General features: G+C 40.4%; 1 protein-coding gene across 8 annotated transcripts in view; it reads left to right on the top strand.

Moving 5' to 3' along the window:
- The window catches only part of RIPOR2 (RHO family interacting cell polarization regulator 2), a 240828-nt gene that overhangs the window by 155995 nt on the left and 64332 nt on the right, over nt 1–20501 (top strand). For 6 of the 8 annotated variants that reach the window (XM_025382889.1, XM_025382891.1, XM_025382890.1 and 3 more), the window contains exon 2: nt 20272–20398. In XM_025382889.1, coding sequence (XP_025238674.1) covers nt 20272–20398 — 127 coding nt within the window. Of the gene's footprint in view, nt 1–18724; nt 19144–20271; nt 20399–20501 lie in introns of those variants that run through there. The other 2 variants (XM_025382894.1, XM_025382895.1) reach the window with 1 other exon arrangement.

Here is a 20501-nt window from a genome sequence, read left to right as displayed (position 1 = left end):
ACCTTGGCCTCCCAACGTGCTGGGATTACAGGCGTGAGCCACCGTGCCCAGCCTATTTTTTAATAGGAAGAGCTGATGATTTTTGACCTCCTGATATTATGTAGTCTCTATAATTGAATCTCACCTTATTAATTCAACTTTCAAGGGAGTTGAGAATGCACAGTAGTTAAAAATGACAGCCCAGGTACATGATAAAATTCATGAAATCAACCTCCTTTGAAGCTTTTTTTCCTCTAGGAGATGTGCAGGAAGTCTCAACCTAGACTTTAGTAAACTGGAATTGACTTGATAATATATCCTCATCACTGTAACAAGAACAGCAATGAACCCTTTCACTGTTTAAGCACTTTCTAGTAATTGACCTATATAATTTTCATAGCGACCTACGAGTTTGGTTCTTTTATTATCCCTATTATACAGATATGTCTGGGAAGCTTAAGCAACCTGTGAAAGCCACACAGTATAAAGTGTGCTGCCATGCCGCAAACCCAGGGAGGCTGGATTCTTTGGTCTCAGCACTGCTGAAGTAGGCTTTTGTTTTGTTAGTGAAACACTGGAAAACACAGGAACAGATGACAACAAATTCCAATCCTGACACAGGGCTCCTTTTAAGTCTTCACAACAATGCAATGAAGAAGTTCTTTTAAATCCTAAGATTCCCAGAACCATTCCTTGTATGGGACTGAATGAGTGATACAATTTTATCCTGTTTTTCTCGTAAATATTTGTAATGCCTTTTTCAAATAATTTTTGTAGTGAAGTTGAAGCCAAGTGACTAAAGAACATGAATGACTCTTTTTTTTTTCTTTACCTGTTAAAAGAATGGGAGGCAAATGTGACATGATCACTGCATGCTGTGTGTATGGAGAAAAATTAAACCCTAGGAAATTTTTTTTTTTTTTTTTAAGTACTTATGCCCAGGCCCCACCCCAGACTAAGTCAGAATCTCTGGGAATGAGGCTTGGGCAATGACATTTTTAAAAAGCTCCCCAGGTGCCAGGCGTGGTGGCTCACGCCTGTAATCCCAGCACTTTGGGAGGCTGAGGCAGGCGGATAATGAGGTCAGGAGTTTGAGACCAGCCTGACCAACATAGTGAAACCCCGTCTCTGCTAAAAATACAAAAATTAGCCGGGCGTGGTGGCGTGCGCCTGTAATCCCAGCTACTTGGGAGGCTGAGACAGAATAGCTTGAACCTGGAAGGCGGAGGTTGCAGTGAGCCAAGATGGTGCCACTGCACACCAGCCTAGGCGACAGAGCGAGACTCTATCTCAAAAACAAACAAACAAACAAACAAAAACTCCCCAGGCAATTCTAAGATGTGGCCTGGTTTGAGAACCTCTAAATTAGACAGTGCATTATATTAGGCTCTTTCTAGAGGTTATTGACAGTTATATCAATAGGAAGATGCAGAGATTGGGACAAGGATAAATATTTTAATGTAGCAGATGTCTTCAAATAAACCCATTAAATCCATTTCTAACAGTCAACATGACTGTGGATTTAACCCTAAGAGTATAAGTGCAGGATGTTACTCTCTGAATAGCAAAGATGACCCATTTATCCATTTATTTTTGTTGAAACTGAAATGCTGTTATTATTGTTATACTGTGTTGTTGACCCTCAGTGAGCACCTAGTGGTGGGGAATGGTATGGGATATGAAAGTAAAACGCCTGGGGACAGGGAACAGGAGGTCATAGTGAGACCCCAGTCACTGTTCTTAACCCATGTGAGCACTGAATTGGATTTGTACTGATTGATGATGTTTGTGGGGCCACAGGGCATTCTGAGAACTGATGATCCTCCCCTCCCAGTTGACAGAAAATTAAGAAACGGGAAAAGGAAATTGTTATTAGTAAGGGAATTCTGCATTCTTAGCTAAAGGAGAACGGAGATAAGTAGTAACAAGACCCCATCTGGACGATAGAAACCCTCATTCCAGTTTCAGTTCTGCTAACAATCTTGTTGGAACAGTTGCCTACAGGTCAGTTTCAGAATACAGATGAATTTCCCTTCTATGCAACCTCTTCTTCCTGTAAAACAGGAATAATAATCACTGTCCTACCTAACTCACGGGTTGCTGTTAGCATATAGAGTAGGTGCCAAAGCATTTGGAAAAGTGCAATCTGCAAACATGAAATATTGTCCTGAATGCCCCTCGTCAATCAAGGGGTTTCTTTGAAGTTCCAAGTAAGATTTGAGATACAGACAGCTGTGTAGCCACCAGAAGATGAACCTTTCTTTCTGTTGATTTTGATCTCTAATGGGTCACCTGCTCCTCCTAGCACCTGGTACTACTAAATTCTTTGGTAGCTCGCTATGGTGGAGAAGGCCTCTGGCAGTTGGTTTGAACACCTAACTTCCCTACATGGGGATTATTTCATCTTTTCATTTTTGCATGGCTGCCGTGACCCAGTTCAGTGCTTCCAGTTGGCTCAAATTGTGCATTTGTTTCTTTGGATCCTGACAGCCTAGGACCTCTCTGTTCTCTTGTTTATGGTGAAAGTCCCAGAATATCCCCACACGCTTCTGCCTATAAACCAGATGATACAGGCAAAATCTAAGGTTCCCTGACAACACGATTCTCTTCCCCTGTTGATCTGGGTCACATCCAAGAAGGATGCTCCCCAGTTTGGTTGGGGCTTCTGTATTTACACAGATGTTGGCCTGAGTGGAATGGAAAATTAGCTAGATCTGGAATTTATTGAAACCAGTTAATTTGAGCACCAGTGTGGTCAGATTATAGGCTTCTTGTTTGCTTTGAAGTGGGATAGAGTAAACGCACCAGGCTAAAAGGCCAAACCAAATAATCTTCTAGAGAAAATAGACACATTCCCCTTCTCCATGGCCTCATCTTTATCTGCACAGAGACCTGAGGAGGGTAAGGGTTTTCACATGTTGCCTACAGTCTATGTCCCCCATTCTTACGTTCACTGTGTCCTAAAGCACTCCATAAAGGGGGTAAAGGTTAAGAATTACTGTCTCTGAGACTACCCTCACCTACTTTCTGCTAGATGAGTGCCCTGATACTCTTAAGCTATTTGGGATTGTCTTTTTGTATCAGCAGTGGGCTGGTAGACACCCAATAAATAAACTTTTAAAACATACACAGGAATAGAGTAAATGAGGTAACAAATTCCTGAATATCCATCACCCAGTTACAAAAATCGGGAAGATTTTTCCATGCTCGATCGATCCCTTTGGTGATTGTTGCTGTTGAAGTATCTTAAAGCAAATTCAGACCTCTGGATTTCACTTCTACCTACTTCCACTGTATCTCAAGAGTATGCACACTTTTGTTTTGGTTTGGTTTTTTAGAGACAGGGTCTCACTCTGTTGCCCATGCTGGAGTCAGTGGCAAGATCATAATTCACTGTAGCCTCAAACTAAGTATGTACATTTTCTTGCATAACCCTAGGGCCGTTTTACACCTGACAAAATTAGTAAATAACTCCTTAATATCATCTAATATCTAGTACATATTAAAACATCCCAAGTATCTCAAAAATGACTTTTCAGTTGGTTTGTCATCATAATCCAAACAGAATCTACACATTGCCTCTGTTGCTTTGTCTCCTGCGTCTCTTCTTGTTCTTCTCCCACCCTTTTTTCCCGCGAATAAATTCTTTGATTAGTAAGAATTCTGAGGCCCTGTGAAAATCTTTCCAGACAAGATCTGTTCCCTGCTTTATTTCTCCTAGGCTGTCCAAAGAATCAGCACCTCTTACTCCACTATTTATAACTTCACCCAGGCTGATGAGATGAGGACACAAGAAAATGAATGAAAACTACTTTCTCCCCAGTGAACTAGAAAAAAAATGGAAAAGACAAGGGCCAGAAGAAGACCAGGCAATAGAGTGAGATTTGAGTCCCAAAAACTAAAAAGTGGCCTTCAAACAATTCTTGTGTGACCCAGAGGATAGAGTACGTCCTGGGAATAAGCATAGGGAATGATGTAGGAGAAACAGGATTTAAAACTGGTGAGTGTGAGGTGATGGAGGGTACATTAGGGGAGATGGGAGTCTTGGGAAAAGTCTCCAACCCTCATTTTCTTGCTCTGTAAGAATGGATGTGGCTCACACCTGTAATCCCAGCACTTTGTGAGGCTGAGGCAGGTGGATCACTTGAGGTCAGGAGTTCGAGACCAGCCTGGCCAACATAGTGAAACCCTGTCTCTACTAAAAATACAAAAATTACCCGGGGTTAGTGGCACACACCTATAGTCCCAGCTATTTGGGAGGCTGAGGCATGAGAATCACTTGAACCTGGGAGGTAGAGTTTGCAGTGAGCCGAGATCACACCACTGCACTTCAGCCTGGACAACAGAGCAAGACCCTGTCTCAAAAAAATAAAATAAATAAGAATGGATGTAACTCCACTCTAGGTAAATTGGCTAAGGACCATAAATAGGCAAGAGGATTGTGAAAGCTAACTCACTAACCTAAGTGAAAGCTTGGTGTGATTATAGGAGTTACGTGGGCCTCTGAGAGGGGAAACAATGGGATAGTGCCTTTTGGGCTCAGAATACAAGTAATACGGCATTTCACACATGTACAAATATGCCTCTAATATATTGTTTTGTCTTTGGTGTTGGGAATTTGCTGTATGTTGATGGATCCAGTCTCAGATGCATAAGCATTTGTTCTTTCTTTGTGCTATATCGTACTTAAAGATAAGAATTAGATGGCCTTTTTTTTATCTCGTTACTGTCGTTACAGCTTCAAATCCTTTAAACAAAGAATAGTAAGAAATTATTACACACCCTTGATATACAATAAAAAGGAACATAATTCTGTTTTGTTAATAATCTAGATATTTGCACGTAGCTATATCTAACTGTTTTGCATTCTAATGACAAATTATTTGTCTTTGGCAACCAAAAATAACTCAGCAGATGTTATACATGTGGCTACCTTTTGGTATGCAGCAGCTAGGACCAGCAATGAAACCACTATTCCTTTTATGGCAGTTTAATTTACTAAAATTACCATGCAGAGGACATGTGTAGAGGCCTCTGGGAAGCCACTCAAGTTTGCAACTGCTGGCATATGACGGTACACACGTACATAGCATTGCCTTACTTTGTTAAGATCCTGGAATAACTCTTTGACACTGGGTTGTTCTGCAGTGAGTCAGTTTGTTATAGTTTTCTTCCTCTACTTTTTTTGGTCAGCTATACTTTGTTCAGTAATAATTCACATGACTTTATACAAAACAGCACACATTTAGAAAGACCAAGATAATTTTTTTTTCTTTTTTTGTATAAATTTATGGGAACCAGGTGCAGTGACCCACCCCTGTATTCCTAGGCTGAGGCAGTAGGGTCTTTTGAGCCCAGGAGTTTGAGACCAGCCTGGGCAAAATAGCAAGACCCTATTTCTACAAACAATTTTAAAACTTAGCTGGGAGCGGTGGCATATGCCTGTAGTCCTAGCTACTCAGGAGGCTAAGGGGAGAGAATCACTTGAGCCCAGGAGTTCCAGGCTTTAGTGAGCTATGATTGCACCAGTATACTCCAGCCTGGGCAACACAGTAAGACCTTGCCTCTTAAAAAAAAAAAAAGAAAAAATCTATTGGGTACCAAGGTCCAAGTGTAATTTTGTTACATGCGTAGATTGCATAGTGGTGAAGTCTAACTTTTAGTGTATACATCACCCAAATAACATACATGGTGTCCATGAAGTAATTTCTTAATCACTCCCCTCCCCTCTCCCCACTGTCCCAAGTCTCCATGGTCTATCATTCCACATCCTATGTCCATTTGTACACATTACTGAGTTTCCACTTCTGAGTGAGAACATGCCGTATTTGTCTTTCTGTGTCTGAGTTGTTTCACTTAAGATAATGGCCTCCAGTTCCACCCATGTTGCTGCAAAAGACATTTTATTCGCCAGGCGCAGTGGCTCATGCCTGTAATCCCAGCACTTTGGGAGGCTGAGGCGGGCAGATCACGAGCTCAGGAGATGGAGACCATCCTGGCTAACATGGTGAAACCCCGTCTCTACCGAAAATACAAAAAATTAGCTGGGCGTGGTGGTGGGTGCCTGTAGTCCCAGCTACTCGGGAGGCTGAGGCAGGAGAATGGCGTGAACCGGGGAGGCAGAGCTTGCACTGAGCCAAGATCGAGCCACTGCACTCCAGCCTGGGCGACAGAGCGAGACTCCGTCTCAAAAACAAACAAACAAAAAGACATTTTATTTTTTATGATTGAATAGTATTGTATTGTGTATATATACCATATTTTCTTTATCACATCAACTTCCGATGGAAACTTAGGTTGATCCCATAATTTTGCTCTATTGTGAATAGTGCTACATTAAACATGCAGGTGTAGGCCAGGCACAGTGGCTCACACCTATAATCCTGGCACTTTGGGAGGCTGAGGCCGGTGAATCACCTGAGGTCAGGAGTTCAGGACCAGCCTGTCTAACATGGTGAAACCCCATTTCTACTAAAAATACAAAAAATTAGCCAGGCATGGTGGCGCCCACCTATAATCCCCCAGCTACTCAGGAGGTTGAGTCAGGAGAATCGCTTGAACCTGGGAGGCGGAGGTTGCAGTGAGCTGAGACCACACCATTGCTCTCCAGCTTGGGCAACAGGAGTGAAACTCTGTCTCAAAAACAAATAAATAAAATAAAAAATTAAAAAAAAAAAACCATACAGGTGCAGGTATCTTTTTGATGCAATTATTTCTTTTCTACCAAGGTAAAATTATCAGGGAAATTTATTTCAAGGCAGAGAGAATTAAACACGACAGATAATTTTCAACCTACTAATACATAATAACTGGAAAGTGCCAACATTCAACTAGCTTGTTTCCTTAATAAAAACATCTACGTATAGGGACATACATTGTTTTAAAGCAACTAGCTGCTTTTAAAAAATATTATTTTAAATTTAACAAGCATTTAGATGCTTTTATCAGAGGATAGTACAAACACAATAGGTCACTGATCCATGTAAGAGGTTCACTCCAACACATTATCTCTTTATCAATAATTAATTTTCATAATAATTATGTGTTATGAATTTCCTTCTATAAAGTTATATTCACATAAACAGGTCATTCCAGTAGCTAACAATAAGCAACTAAAATCAATCGGAACACATCATCACTTACAGCCTTTTAAAAACTGCATGACACAGGCTATAATCAAGAAAATAAAATACTTAAGGTCATGGGTGAATTTCTTATTCACAAATGAAACCACAGAATAGAGGCTGTGAATAATAATTTGTATCTTCCCACATAAATTCTTTAAGCTTCCCTCCCTTGGATGAGCTCTCACTCCCCTGAGGGTAGAAAAAAGCAAAGTTACTGAGCTCTAGAGGACACAGCAGAGAAAGGAGTCCAGGTGTTCCAGCTGCATCTCTTGATGATCACCAGGCCCCCTTTTAAGCTCCTAGAAACAGCACTTTATACCCTCATGTATTATTTTCCAGTCTATAATAAGATGCCTAAATGTTAAGCATTTAAAGTGCTGCTTTTTAAAGTGTTGTCATAACAACAGGAATAAAATGACGAATGTAACTGGAGTTTGAAAGGGCTGACTTAGTTTTAAGTCCGTTGCTTTACCTTCATGTTGCAAGGGTTTAACTCTAACCTAGCTCAAACAAAGGCCGTGATCATAGAATATTACCATATTTGAGTAATGTTTTCAGCTATTTTTACCATCACATAATTGCCAGTCAATTCTCCATCAATTCAATTTACTTGTTAGGAGGGACAGAAAGAAATTAATTGGCCATATGAAAAATCTATTAGTGTGATTATGTAAGCCACATCTGAAATGCTTTCATTTAAGATAATTTCTTATCCTTTCTCTGAGATGAAATACAGCGTGTAGCTTTATTTATAAGGCTCAATTCAATTTCCTCCTGGACCCTCATGCCCATTAATAAACACCAGCATTAATTGCACATGTTGGGCAAAGGAAACAAGCACATGGTGTGTAATTATACTTCCAGCACACTGTTGGGTACATTCTCCTGAAACCTAGTGGCTTTTTCTTTTTAGGATTCCCAAAGATGTAGCTTGGTTGTAATGAGAACAATAAAAAATATAGCTTATAAATAGCTTATAAAAATGGTAATTTCAGTAAAGTCAAACACCAAGAGAAGCGAGGATGTCAGTATCATTTTGATGCTGTTCTGAAGTAAAGAAGTAGTAATCGCTATTAGCTAGAAATGAGTTGCCAAGCTCTAGGGAAAACAGGCTGCATGCAAATATGCCTGAAGGAGCTGATAATACCAGGAATGGGGCCATTTTCTTCTTTATGGCAGTGTTTTTTTTAACCTGGTGGTCAAAAAATGAGGATCCTTGCTGGGTGTGTTTTTCTCTTAGCAGGATCAGCCAAGCTGTCTCTGAAGATCATGGTCTCAAGAGATGTTCCTTTTTTGATATGCATGGGTTTTGCTGGGTTTTTTAATAGCTAAATGTACTTATTATTACAAATAGCATCAGCCTTCATTTAAGTGTAAAATGCTTTTTCTGTCTAATAAGGAAACAGTTGGTCCTGGTTTGACATGTAGTGTGCACCAAATGAAGGTCTACAAGTGTTCTAGACTTTGCATTTTAAAATGAGTTATGACAACATTAGTCAAAATCAACCCAACCCCTCATTAGACTTAAGCAAGTTTTATGCCCTGAATCATTTCTCTTCTAATGATCGTGAGGCCAGCTGCTACTCCCTGCATTTATTTAATCCACCAGAAAAGGAGAAGAAATAGTTTTCATTTTTCCCCAGGGCTAAAATGGTGTCAATTATCCAGAAGTTCCTACAATTGACTGTCCTAGTGAATAGAAATGCTATTAACATTTCTTCTTTACTCTTCAAATGACTCAGCCAGACCCTTAAAATAGCTTCAACATACTTTGCTATCATTGCTTTGAAGAGGAATAAAAGAGGGGAAAGGGAGAGCAGTAATGTCAAATTATTTCATCTCTATGTATTTCTTCACCTGTGAAATGTGCATGGGTTTATTATTAGCACATTCCATTTGATAAAAGTCACATATCTCTCAAATTGCAAGTCCTAGTTAGTAGAAAAGACCATTATTCCACATGAAGTCTTTTATATATGTTATCTTATTTTCTCTTCAAAACACCCTTGGTGACTTAGGTATGATCATCAATTTATTCATAAGAAAAATTAGAGCTTAGAGAGAGCAGGTGACTTGGGTGAAGCCTGGATCACCCTGGCTGCAGAGCCAATGCTTTCGGTATCTTTCCCTGTACCAAGCATCAGAGAAGTTTCAAAAGACAGCTGGTACCCCCTTTCAAGATGGGTGTAGCTTGGTTAAAGAGATAAGACATTCGGGAAAATAACTAAAATACAAGCAAGGCCCTGAATATGTTAATTCCCCCATCAGTAATTCAAAGTTTTGAGGTTCACAATGTGAGATCCCTCTGGCCGTGCTGCTCAGAAAATGCTTCTAGAAAACAGTTGGCTTTTGCATCAAATGATAGTAATGGATTGTAATCCATTGAGTAAAATAAGAATCCGTGAGTCCATACAATGACAATAAAGAAAGAAATGAATGAATAACAGGATTAGAAAAAGCTCTGTCTTTACAGTAGAAGAAATGATCGAGTTTAAAGAGTACCATTTTGCCATTATTATAAGAATAATTGATTTGGGCAGGAGTCATCAAATGGATGCTAAAACTCCTGGGTTAAAGAAGCAAGATATTTGTACAGCCTCAAGGTACCTCCTTATCAACTACACATCAATTACAAAGGCAAACATAGTAACTTTCAATAGGAGAAACTGGCCAACAACACTTTAACCAACTGATCAAAGTTAACATCACCAGTAATGGCACCAAGCAACTCCTTGAGCCTCTGATGCAATACCTTGAGAAGGACAATATCACTTATGTGGTATCACTGCTAAAAATGCATAGTCTGACTCTTTCTCACAAGAAAACAGCAAACAAACCCAAATTAAGGGCCAGTGTACAAAACAACTGGCCTGAATTCCATTAAAATGTCAATGGCAAAGACAAAGAATCACCAAGAAACTGTCCCAGATTAAAGGACAGACTCATGACAAAACAGGGAGCATCTGATCCTGTTTTGGCTCCTGGAATGTGGGGAGGAGGGACAATACATGGAACGTTATCGGGACAATTGATGAAATTGGAGTAAGGTCTGTACATGAGATAATAGTATTGTATTGATGTTACATTTCCTGATTTTGATAATTAGACTATGATAGTCAATGAAATGTCAGCAAATGTCTGTGATTTTAGGAAATACACATTGAAGTATTTAAGAGTAAATTTGCATCACATCTGCAAATTACTCAGTGTGGGGGAGGAAATGTATATAAATACATATGTGCAAATTACTCTCATAGGATTTGGGAAAAAATAATGTGCGTGTGTGTGTATTTGGAGGAGGAATGACAAAGTAAAATGTGGCAGATGTCGATGAATGAATCTGGGTGAAGGGTAGATGAGAACTTTCTGTACTTTTCCTGCAACTTTTCTGTAAGCTTCAAATTATTTCAAAATCAAAATCTTTTTTGTAAAATTGACTTTCGAACTGCACATCCCAGGTACCCATATTTATAGTCCTTATCAATCTATGCTTTTTAATTACCTAAAAATTTCTGTCTTCGAAAAGATGCTAGTTTCTAGCTTCCTTAGCATTACCTAAACTTGCCTGGCTATTCCTGTCTTATGTATCTCCCTCTTTTTTGATAAAACTCCTTATTATTTAAATTATTATTAACAGCTAGGCTTATTAAACACCTACTACATACCAGGTCTTGTGTGTATTATCTCATTTGCACCTCACGAAAATCCTCTGAAATGTTAATCCTTTTATATAAATGAGAAAACTGGGATTCAGAGAAGTTAAATAATGTGCAGAATTTCAAACAGCTGTAGCTGTAGAACCCAAACTGAATGCAGATGTGTCTGACTCTGGATTCCACATTCTTATTGTCTCTGCTTTCCTTGGAAGATTAAGAAAGGTACCACTTTGACCGGACACAGTGGCTCACACCTGAAGTTCTCACACTTTGGGAGGCCGAGGCAGGAGGATCGCTTGAGCCCAGGAGTTTAAGACCAGCCTGACCAGCATAGCAACGCCTCGTCTTTACTAAAAATCAAAAAGATTAGCTGGGTGTGGAGGCACATGCCAGTAGTCCCAGCTACTCGGGAGGCTGAGGCAGGAGGATTGCTTGAGCCCAGGAGATTGAGGCTGCAGTGAGCTGTGATTGAGTCATTGCACTCCAGTCCTCCAGCCTAGGCAACAGAGCAAGACTCTGTCTCAAAAAAACAAAACAAAAACAGAAATAGGTACCACTTAAAATTTTACACTGTTATTTCTTACATCAAAAATTGTCTCCAATCTGCTTTATGTATAGTCACATTATCTTCAATTGTTAAAAATTTTAAAAGCAGAGCTCAGTCTTAGGTTGTCTTTGGATATTGGACAACACGTAGTATCCTGCCAGTGCTGAGTGTATAATATATACTTAAAAATTATGTTGATTGATGGAGTCTTAGAAAACATGGAAAGAAAATTATCATATCACTTTCCAGAGATTCTGAAAATTAAGTTTCTTTTTTTCAAGTGAGTTAAAACTAAGTATTCATTATAGTAATCTGTGGTTTCTCAAGCACTTTGCCTTTTGTAAAGCACTTCGTCGTTTTCTCTGTGTTTTAAAGCAGAAATCCAGCCATCTACAGAGACGGTGGAAAGTCAGTCTACATGTCCAAGTAGTCTTGTGATTGTTAGATTGGATAAAACTTTGATCTCAATTGAACCTTACAATGCTTGCCTGTTAAAATGGGGAGGAATTACTTCTTTTACAGATACAGTCTGAGGCTGAGTTTAGGACTTGCCTAAGAGGCCAGTTAGAACACCTGGCCTTGGTTCTTCCATCCCCTTGCTGAGGAGTGAGGCTCTGTTGAGTTGGTCTACACTTTTTTTTCATGCATTCGCATCAGTTGTCTTAGTCAAGCAGTGTATCATGCATGCATTCATCACTGGGCTGACAAACAGTGCTGACAACTGAGAAGCAAATATTAGCATTGCTTTATTTTAAAGCAGCCATATTTTTTCAAGGCCAATGACATAAATATATTTACTTTTTAAAAAAGATTAGTCAACTGCTCTGTAATAGGTACCTTGTAACCATATAATAAGCAGACACCTATTTTTAGTATTCATCTTAAATAATCATTTTGCATAGCAGGCTATTTACATCTGGCCCACATGCCTCTTTCAGACAACTCAATTATACATCTGCTCTTGACCAAGATGTGGGGGAGCATAAACAGGATGGCATTGTTAGGGGAAAAAGAAAGGAAGAACCTAAATCTGGCATGAAGAAATGACTCAGAAAGTGCAATGAGGGCAGGTGTTACATCTTATGAAGCCTCGCTGGGAGACAGGATCAAATCACGAAAGCAACTCTCAGCTGGTTGCTTACTGATTCAGCTTTTCCAAGTCCTGATTTTTTGGCACTTCCTCTTGCAGAAGGAATGATGACTTTTTCTAGAAATTGGTAGTGATTTTTTTAAAACAGCTTTATTGATGTACAATTCACATACCATAAAATTTACTCATCTTAAGTGGACAGTTTGAGTTTTAGTAAATTTATACATTTGTGCTACCATCACCATGATTTGGTTTTAGAACACTTCCACCACCCCCAAAAGTTTTCCCTGCTTCCTTGCCTGCTCCTGTCCCTGGCCTTAGGCAAACACTTAAATTGATTGTGGAATTTTTTACTTTTGCCAGCATGTCACCCCAGCTACAGCCAACTGATCTATGGGTCAATTGTCTTGTCTCAGAGGGGTTGGTCTCAGTCTAGCTTATGGAGATGGCATAGCTTTGTAACTGTGACAACTATGGGTTTTGAAGTTGACATTTGGCCCCCATGAGAAATGCCTTGGTGAGAACTGAGATATCCTTACTCATGTCATTCAGAAATCACAGATGTCTCTCATATTTTCTATCAGTAAGGCTCTCTCAGAATTGCCTGTTTGTATTCTTAATTCGATAGAAGATTTGGTTAAATTTTTAAAAAAGGAAAACACCATAAGGGTTAAGACAGTAGCATCTAGCTATTGTATTTTTGTTGTTTTAATTTCATGATGTTTGATGTCCTGCAACTCAAGCAGGAATAAATGATCACGTGGTCTCTTGCTTCTCATAGAAAAGCCCTGGTCTCATCCTTGCAGGAGTTTTCTTTTGCTTCTGGCCAAACTGCCATATCTGAAAAATCAGAAATAAAAGGCACATTTAATGTGGACTGGTTGGTTTTCCTCTTATTATTCAAAGGAGCACATGGAATATGGGGTAGATTTGAGTATCCTTTTATAAAGATAGCTTTGTTAAAAAGCTAATTTATAGCCCCCTCGGCATAGCTCTAAAAAAAGAATCCGATAGAAAAAGCAGGATACAAAATTTTGCATGCAATATGCTCAAATTATTATGCTTTATATGAGAAGGGAAGAGCTGGAGAAAATTTAACAGAACAAAATTCCCCCGGTGGTTGTTTTTGTATGGTACAAACAGTATGGTTCTTCTCTGCTCCCTACACTGCCTTCTTTCTACTTTTCTGTGTTTTCCTAATATGAGAGAGTGTTTTGTGCTTGTAAAAACTAAAAATAACCTACTGAATCGTATTTTCTTTAATAAGTCTCAGTATTCTTAACTCTAACAATTAACTAGCATTCCTTCTAGCTGACTTTGCCCAGTTGCCTTACAGGTTAATCAATGCCTCCAGCACTTCTACTCTGAACAAGTGAGTTTGAAGATTCACACCTGGCAGATGTTGAAAGGAGGTCGGCCACTGGCCTGGCAATCAGGATTCTTACTTTAGCATACCTAGCCTTACCCGTCTCCTGGTGAAATTGTTGAAATCTGAAGAGAGAGGCTTGCTAACTCAAGCTAATCAAACACACATGAAAACATAAGCCAGAATGCCAGTTCATAAAAATATAGGGAGAAGTAGAACCATCACCTAGACCAGACGTTCCAAACATTTTCCCATCACTTTTATACTTCTACTGGGGGTACTACCATGAGCTGCACTTTAGGGCCTACTGCACAGGCCTGCTACATGACGGATGTCCTTCATCACCCATCCTCCAAGCAGCCCTCCAAGATTGATTCCTGTCCTTTATTCTTAGTAAACAGGTTATCTCCAAGCTCTCCAAGGAGCTGCAAATTCTTCCCCTGAACTGCAATCATATTCCACCCTTTATTTCTGGTCCAATCAGAGCCCGAGACCTGATGGGTGAGGGGAAATCCCTTGTTCTCTTTTTATCTGCTTCAGCCCCCTTCTATCTTCAGATTCAGTGTTCTTGTCCAAAAACCGCCTGCTGATTTGATGAGCTACCTTCTAATTTAAATAGACACAAGATGTTTGGGTCAGGCGGTTGCTCATAGCATCCACCAAAGCCCAGTGTACCTGTATCAAAGCATTCATGTAAGAACATATAAAATCTTATACTTACTATAATTTCAAAAGACCCTGATATGTGTTTAATTGGAACTTAACAGTGCATAGTCAAGAGAGAAGGCAGTGATTTTCACTGTATGAAGAAATCGGGAAGAGAAACAGCTGTGGCTTTCAGGGTTCTGCGCCTAGAGGCTCAGCTCGGAATGGTAGGATTTGTTCAACCCTTAGTAAAGGTGCTTGGGATTCCTTCCAGAAAGACCCTGTTGTGTTGTTCTCATTGGTTATAGAAATGGCAGGGCATGGGTGGCAACCTAGTATGACAGCCAGGGCCTCCTGCAACAAAGCCAAGTGAAGAGCAAACCATAGCAGCCTCACTGTTTGCCTAGGATTTGAGTCCTTTCTGGGATTTAATGCACAAAAATGAATGTTAGTTATGCTGGAATTTTCCAAAAGAACAGGTGAGACGTCAATAACTTAGAGACTGGAAACATTTTTCAAAGCCCCAGCTGCCCAGGCTGGAGTGCAATGGTGTGATCTCGGCTCACTGCAACCTCTGCCTCCCAGGTTCAAGCAATTCTCCTGCCTCAGCCTCCTGAGCAGCTGGGATTACAGGCACCCACCACCACGCCCAGCTAATTTTTTTGTATTTTTAGTGGAGACAGAGTTTCACTATGTTGGCCAATCTGGTCTCAAACTCCTGATCTCATGATCCACCTGCCTCGGCCTCCCAAAGTGCTGGGATTACAGGCGTGAGCCACCGCACCTGGCCTGAGTTGTGTTTTATGTGGGATTTCTTGCTTAATAGATATGGCATCTGGTGAACTGGTGAACACAGAGTATATATCGGGTATATATCAGGTATAGTGCATGTTACCAGGGGTACAAGCCCAGCTCTAAATGTTTTGCAGACAAAAATATCAAACTGGTTACATAGCTCAGAACTCATAATAAGGACTTCATCAGGAAATCTAAATAGTTCTGATGTAATCAGAATTTATAAAGCCTATACAATATTTGTTGGCAATCGTATATCTCCTCTGCAAGGCTGATAAATATAAACAATTACATAAATACAGTTATTACTCAACAGTTATGTGATCTTGTTTATGAGCTCTGTCTCCCCTTCGCTTCCATTTCTAGGCAACTCCAAATGTCTGCAATTTCAAAACAGAATTTTACATTATACGAATAATACACAAATACATTTTCTGTATAAAAATACAATACAGAAAAAATTAAAATGTTTCTGACTACCACTCAATCCCACCTCTCCATAGACTCTGTATACTTTCAGAACTTTTCTATTTGTGTTCGTAGTTTTATATAGTTTTGTTTTTAGCATTCCTGCTATCACACTCTGTTTCATTCTGCAATTTATCCTGAGGATCTTTCTATGTGGCCATGTTGTTTTTAACTGCTACATAATGTTCTCTCCCATAATTTTGAGTGTCAACCATTCCTGTAATGACTAACATTTATATCATTTCCTATTTTTCCATTACTATTAACATTGCCTGTGATGAATATCCCTGTATACGCCTCTTCATGCATTTGGGTATTTCCCTGGAAGAGCTATCAAAGAAGTGCCCCGTTAAAGGATTAGTATGTTTTGCAGCTTAAACAGATACTGCCAAATTGTTCTTCAAAAATTTAATTCCACTTTACATCCCTACCAGCAGTAATACTGCAATTCTACTGTAGTCCTTTCTTTAGGTTAAGGCTTTTGGTTCAGTGGAGCACCGGCTATTAAAATGCAGATTACTCTGGCAGGGGCAATGAAATCCTTCAAACCTGAAAATTTTAGAGGCAGTTTTGCTGAAAGCTGGGGACAGACCAGGTCTTTGGGACTTCTAGGAAGCCAGGGAACAACCTAAAGATATAAGGCGCTAAGAGGTAGGAGTGGACTGGTCAATAGAATGACAGTTGATAACGAAGAGGTGCAAGATCAGTTGCAACTGGAGAAGAGCTGGGGAAGCTGGAAGAATAGTAGCAAAGAACTACCACCCTTCCATCAGACTTGGGAGGTCTGGGGAAGGGAGTGTTTTGTATACTTTTGTCCCTAATACCTTCTACACTACGCTACCCCAACCTCCTCCTTTTATTTCGTCCAGAGCCAGACTTTGTGTGTGTGCATGCTTGTTTTATGACTCTCCTTAGGCCATGTGTCACCTTTTAGGGGAACTGATGTCAAGACAGAGAGATCTCAGCCTAAACCAGCTCTGGGCCAAATTCTTTCCTGATAGATAATGATCATTTCTAAGACAACAAAGACAAAACAAAACAAAACTGCTCACCCCAGTCACATTCCTAGTGGCCGTCAGTTCCATATGTAAATTTAGTGAAAAGTTTCTTGATTATTTATTTATTTATTTTGAGATACAGTCTCACACTGTCACCAGGCTGAAGTGCAGTGGCGTGGTCTTGTCTCACGGCAGCCGCCACCTCCCAGGTTCAAGCGATTCTGCTGCCTCAGCCTCTGTAATCTCAATAGCTGCCATGTTGGTCAGGCTAGTCTCGAACTCCTGACCTCAGATGATCCACCCACCTCGGCCTCCCAAAGTGCTGGGATTACAAGCATGAGCCACTGTGCCCAACCATAAATTTAATGAAAAGTTTCTGAGCATTATTCCCCCTCCCAAAGCATTTGACAATCTTAGGATCCTGGGCAAACATTTGTTCTGATTTTGAGAACCTTGTTCACCTGTTACAAAAAATGAGGAAGAAGGAAAATTATTTTACAATCTGGTACATATGTTTTACTCTCCAGTGTTTAATTCATTTAGTGAAAGAGTTGGAATTGATTAATTGTAGCAGATTATTTTAACAGAAGTCTTAAATTTGCAATGAACTTGGTATTTTTCTTTTCTTTCCTCTTTTTTCTGCCTATCACTAGTGCAACTGATTGTTCAATCAAAACTCTGAAGTCAGTGCCTCCCAAACACTGATGAACATCAGAATCACCTGGGGACTTTACACACCTCCCCATACCCAGGTGATACCCCATATTAATTAAACAGTGCCTGGGGATAGGAGCCAGCCATCAGTAATTTAAACTACAGTGATCCAATGGATAAGGGGGGTAAAATTGGCTTGAAAAATATAATTTCTAGGAGGTATGAGATAACTATACAGTTAAATATTTCAAATACTCTAAGTTTTTTCCTTTGATCAAAGAGTGTCTGTGATACAATAGATATATTGAACAATAATTTACAAAATAAGATAGAATACTAAAATTTGCCAAATTGAGACATTAAGGTGGGTGCTTGGTTGTCAAATTGAGTACAGAAAGAACAGAAATATCAAGAAAGCACTATAGTTTATTAGAAGTTTGCATGGTATACAGTGATACCACAGGCATGCTTTATGAACCTAAGAAAGGTCCCCTCAAAGAAATGTAGACAGATTTCTTAGTAACCAGCAGAGAGCACGGAGGAGAACCTCATTAAGGATTTAAAGGAATTGTTAAATATAGTGAACCCTAAGTTTCTCTTTGAAGAATCAGTATGTCAGTGTGTTCAGCTCTCTTATTCTTTGATTCTCCATTTTAAAGTTTAACCTTCTGGTTGTCTTTCTCTCCTTGCTCCTAGTTTCAGTAAATAGCTTTACCACCAGTCCTAATCAGTAGTTCACATTTGTTCCCCTGGTCACCTGCTCCGTCCTGACTCATCCTGGTCACCTGTTTGACTTGAGTCACACCTGGTCACCTGCTCTGACCTAAGTCACCTTTAGTTACCTGTTTCTAACCATCCCTCCTGCCAAACTACCCACCCCACCACTCTGGCTCATACCCTTACTCTCTTTAAAACAGTCAATCAGAATTGGCTTAGACTGTGCAGTCCAATCCTAGCCAATAGGGGAATGACACAGCAGTAGGGCCCTGCATCAGGAATAAGAACTCCTGCCCCTCCCCTGTCCAGGTGTGCTCTCACCATTACTCCATTCGCAAGTTGCACCCTTCTATAGAAGTAAAAATTGCCTTGCTGAGAAAATTAAATTTATGTTCAAATGCTATTTCCTTGTGGTATCAAAAAATTATTTATAACAGAATTAGGAGTTTTTTGAGCCTTGAGACTGGGGAGAAGTAACCAGAGAGAACCTTATCTGCACCTGCATTTTGTCTAACCATTTGTGCCCTACTTATTACTTTTACTGCTCATACTTCTTCATTATTTCTAAAATTCTGGAGAATGCCCTAAAATGTAAGCTGCTCCTCCCCAGCTAGTGTGGGATTTGCATCTCACCCGGATGAAAGAGCAACCAAGTGCCAGACCTGTAGCCAAGTGAGTCAGCACCTGTACCTCGCAAGAATGCATACAAACTCCAGGGCTGCTCTCTCCTGGAGAGGGAGGGAGGGGATTTAAAAACCTGCAGTAGCATGGGGGAGGGGTCTGTTTGTCCTTCTGTCTCTGGGGAAGTAACTCGCTCAAACTGCCTTCCTTCCTGAGCTGCTTCACGCAGCTTTGAGGAAGGTCTAGTGAAATTGGTCTTTCCATTACATCTGGATGTACTACCAGAGAGTTCTGCCGCTGTTGTTTTTTAGCTTTTCTTTCTTTTTCATTGAGTCTTTAAAGGGCAGTTGTCGACACTCTGCAAACATACCGATTTGGTGTCTGCCCACTTTGGAGTCTTCAATCTGGGCCGTAACTATTTCCCCTTTTTCCTGCTGGCCTGTCCCCCTCTCTGGATTGAAGTCACCTGCTAAGACAATGGTATGTGCTTTGACTCCTGATCTAAAAGGAATAGAATTACCTAACAGTTCCAGGGGCATCCTTTGGGGGAACTAGCCCCGGGCTTCTGTTCAGCTGAAGTTGTGTTTTGACAATGCTTCTTGGTCTGTTGTGGTAAGTCCTCACAAAAGCCAAGCAAACGACTGAAATACAGGTTGTGCGCTTTCTGCTGTATTTTCCTCTTACCTTCCCCTGGCCCTTGTGTTCTTATCTAACCTAGATTATCACTTCTTTTGTGAGCACTCCCTTTACCCTTCTTACTTTGCACTGTCATAGTAGTGGCACAATCTTACCTTTCAGAATATTCTTAAAGATAGAAAGGGAGAGCTAGTTTAGTAAGTTCATCTCTAAAGAAACCTAGTGTTTTAGCCTTGTGACCCCTAGGTGTAGAATTCCGCCTTAAGACTTGACTGTGTTTTCAGTTTGATGCATGATTTATCTGAAACTTTGACTTGGCCTATTTGTGTGTTTTTATTGTTGAATGGAGGTTAATGTTGCAACAGTTTTCATGTTTTTGAGGGTGTGGCTGAACTTTGTTTAAAAAAAAATCTTGAAGGAAACCTAGAGTGATGGGCAGTTTTGTAGTTTTGTATAATTTATATTTACTTTTTTTTTTTTTAGACAGAGTTTTGCTCTTTTTGCCCAGGCTGGAGTGTAGTAGGGCGATCTCGGCGCACCGCAACCTTCGCCTTCCGGGTTCAAGCCATTCTCCTGCCTCAGCCTCCCGAGTAGTTAGGATTACAGGCACGTGCCACCACGCCCGGCTAATTTTGTATTTTTAGTAGAGACGGGGTTTCACCAGGTTGGCCAGGCTGGTCTTGAACTCCTGACCTCAGGTGATCCACCCGCCTCGGCCTCCCAAAGTGCTGGGATTACAGGCGTGAGCTGCTGCGCCCCGGCTATATTTATTTTCATCTAGGTAGATAGGTATCTTTTTTATTCTTTTGAGAGTTGAGCCCTTTGTCTTCAGGACACTCCATAATAAAGAACCTCACAAACACTTAACAGTCTCATGGCTTACTTTACAGCCTTTATCATTATTGACAAGCTTAGTGCATCTTCTGTCTGAACCTGCCTGTAAATTGTCATGATCTTTCCACTGTCTTCTAGGACTACCGACCAGACTCCCGGAAATCATGTTGGTAGGATCCCAGTCTTTTTCGCCTGGAGGGCCCAATGGGATCATTAGAAGCCAGTCCTTTGCGGGTTTCAGCGGCCTCCAGGAAAGGCGATCCAGGCAAGTACTGTGTGGTTCTCTCCCGGGGTGCAGCTTGCCAAGGAAGTGAACTTTGATGTTGTGAAGAGGGTCTGTGTGCATTCGGCCTCATCAGCCTCCCCCT

The sequence above is a fragment of the Theropithecus gelada genome, chromosome 4 (assembly GCF_003255815.1).
Source record: "Theropithecus gelada isolate Dixy chromosome 4, Tgel_1.0, whole genome shotgun sequence".
In the NCBI taxonomy this organism is placed as follows: Eukaryota; Metazoa; Chordata; class Mammalia; order Primates; family Cercopithecidae; genus Theropithecus; species Theropithecus gelada.
Note: the sequence above shows the minus strand (reverse complement) of the source record. Positions and strands in the feature narration are given on the sequence as shown.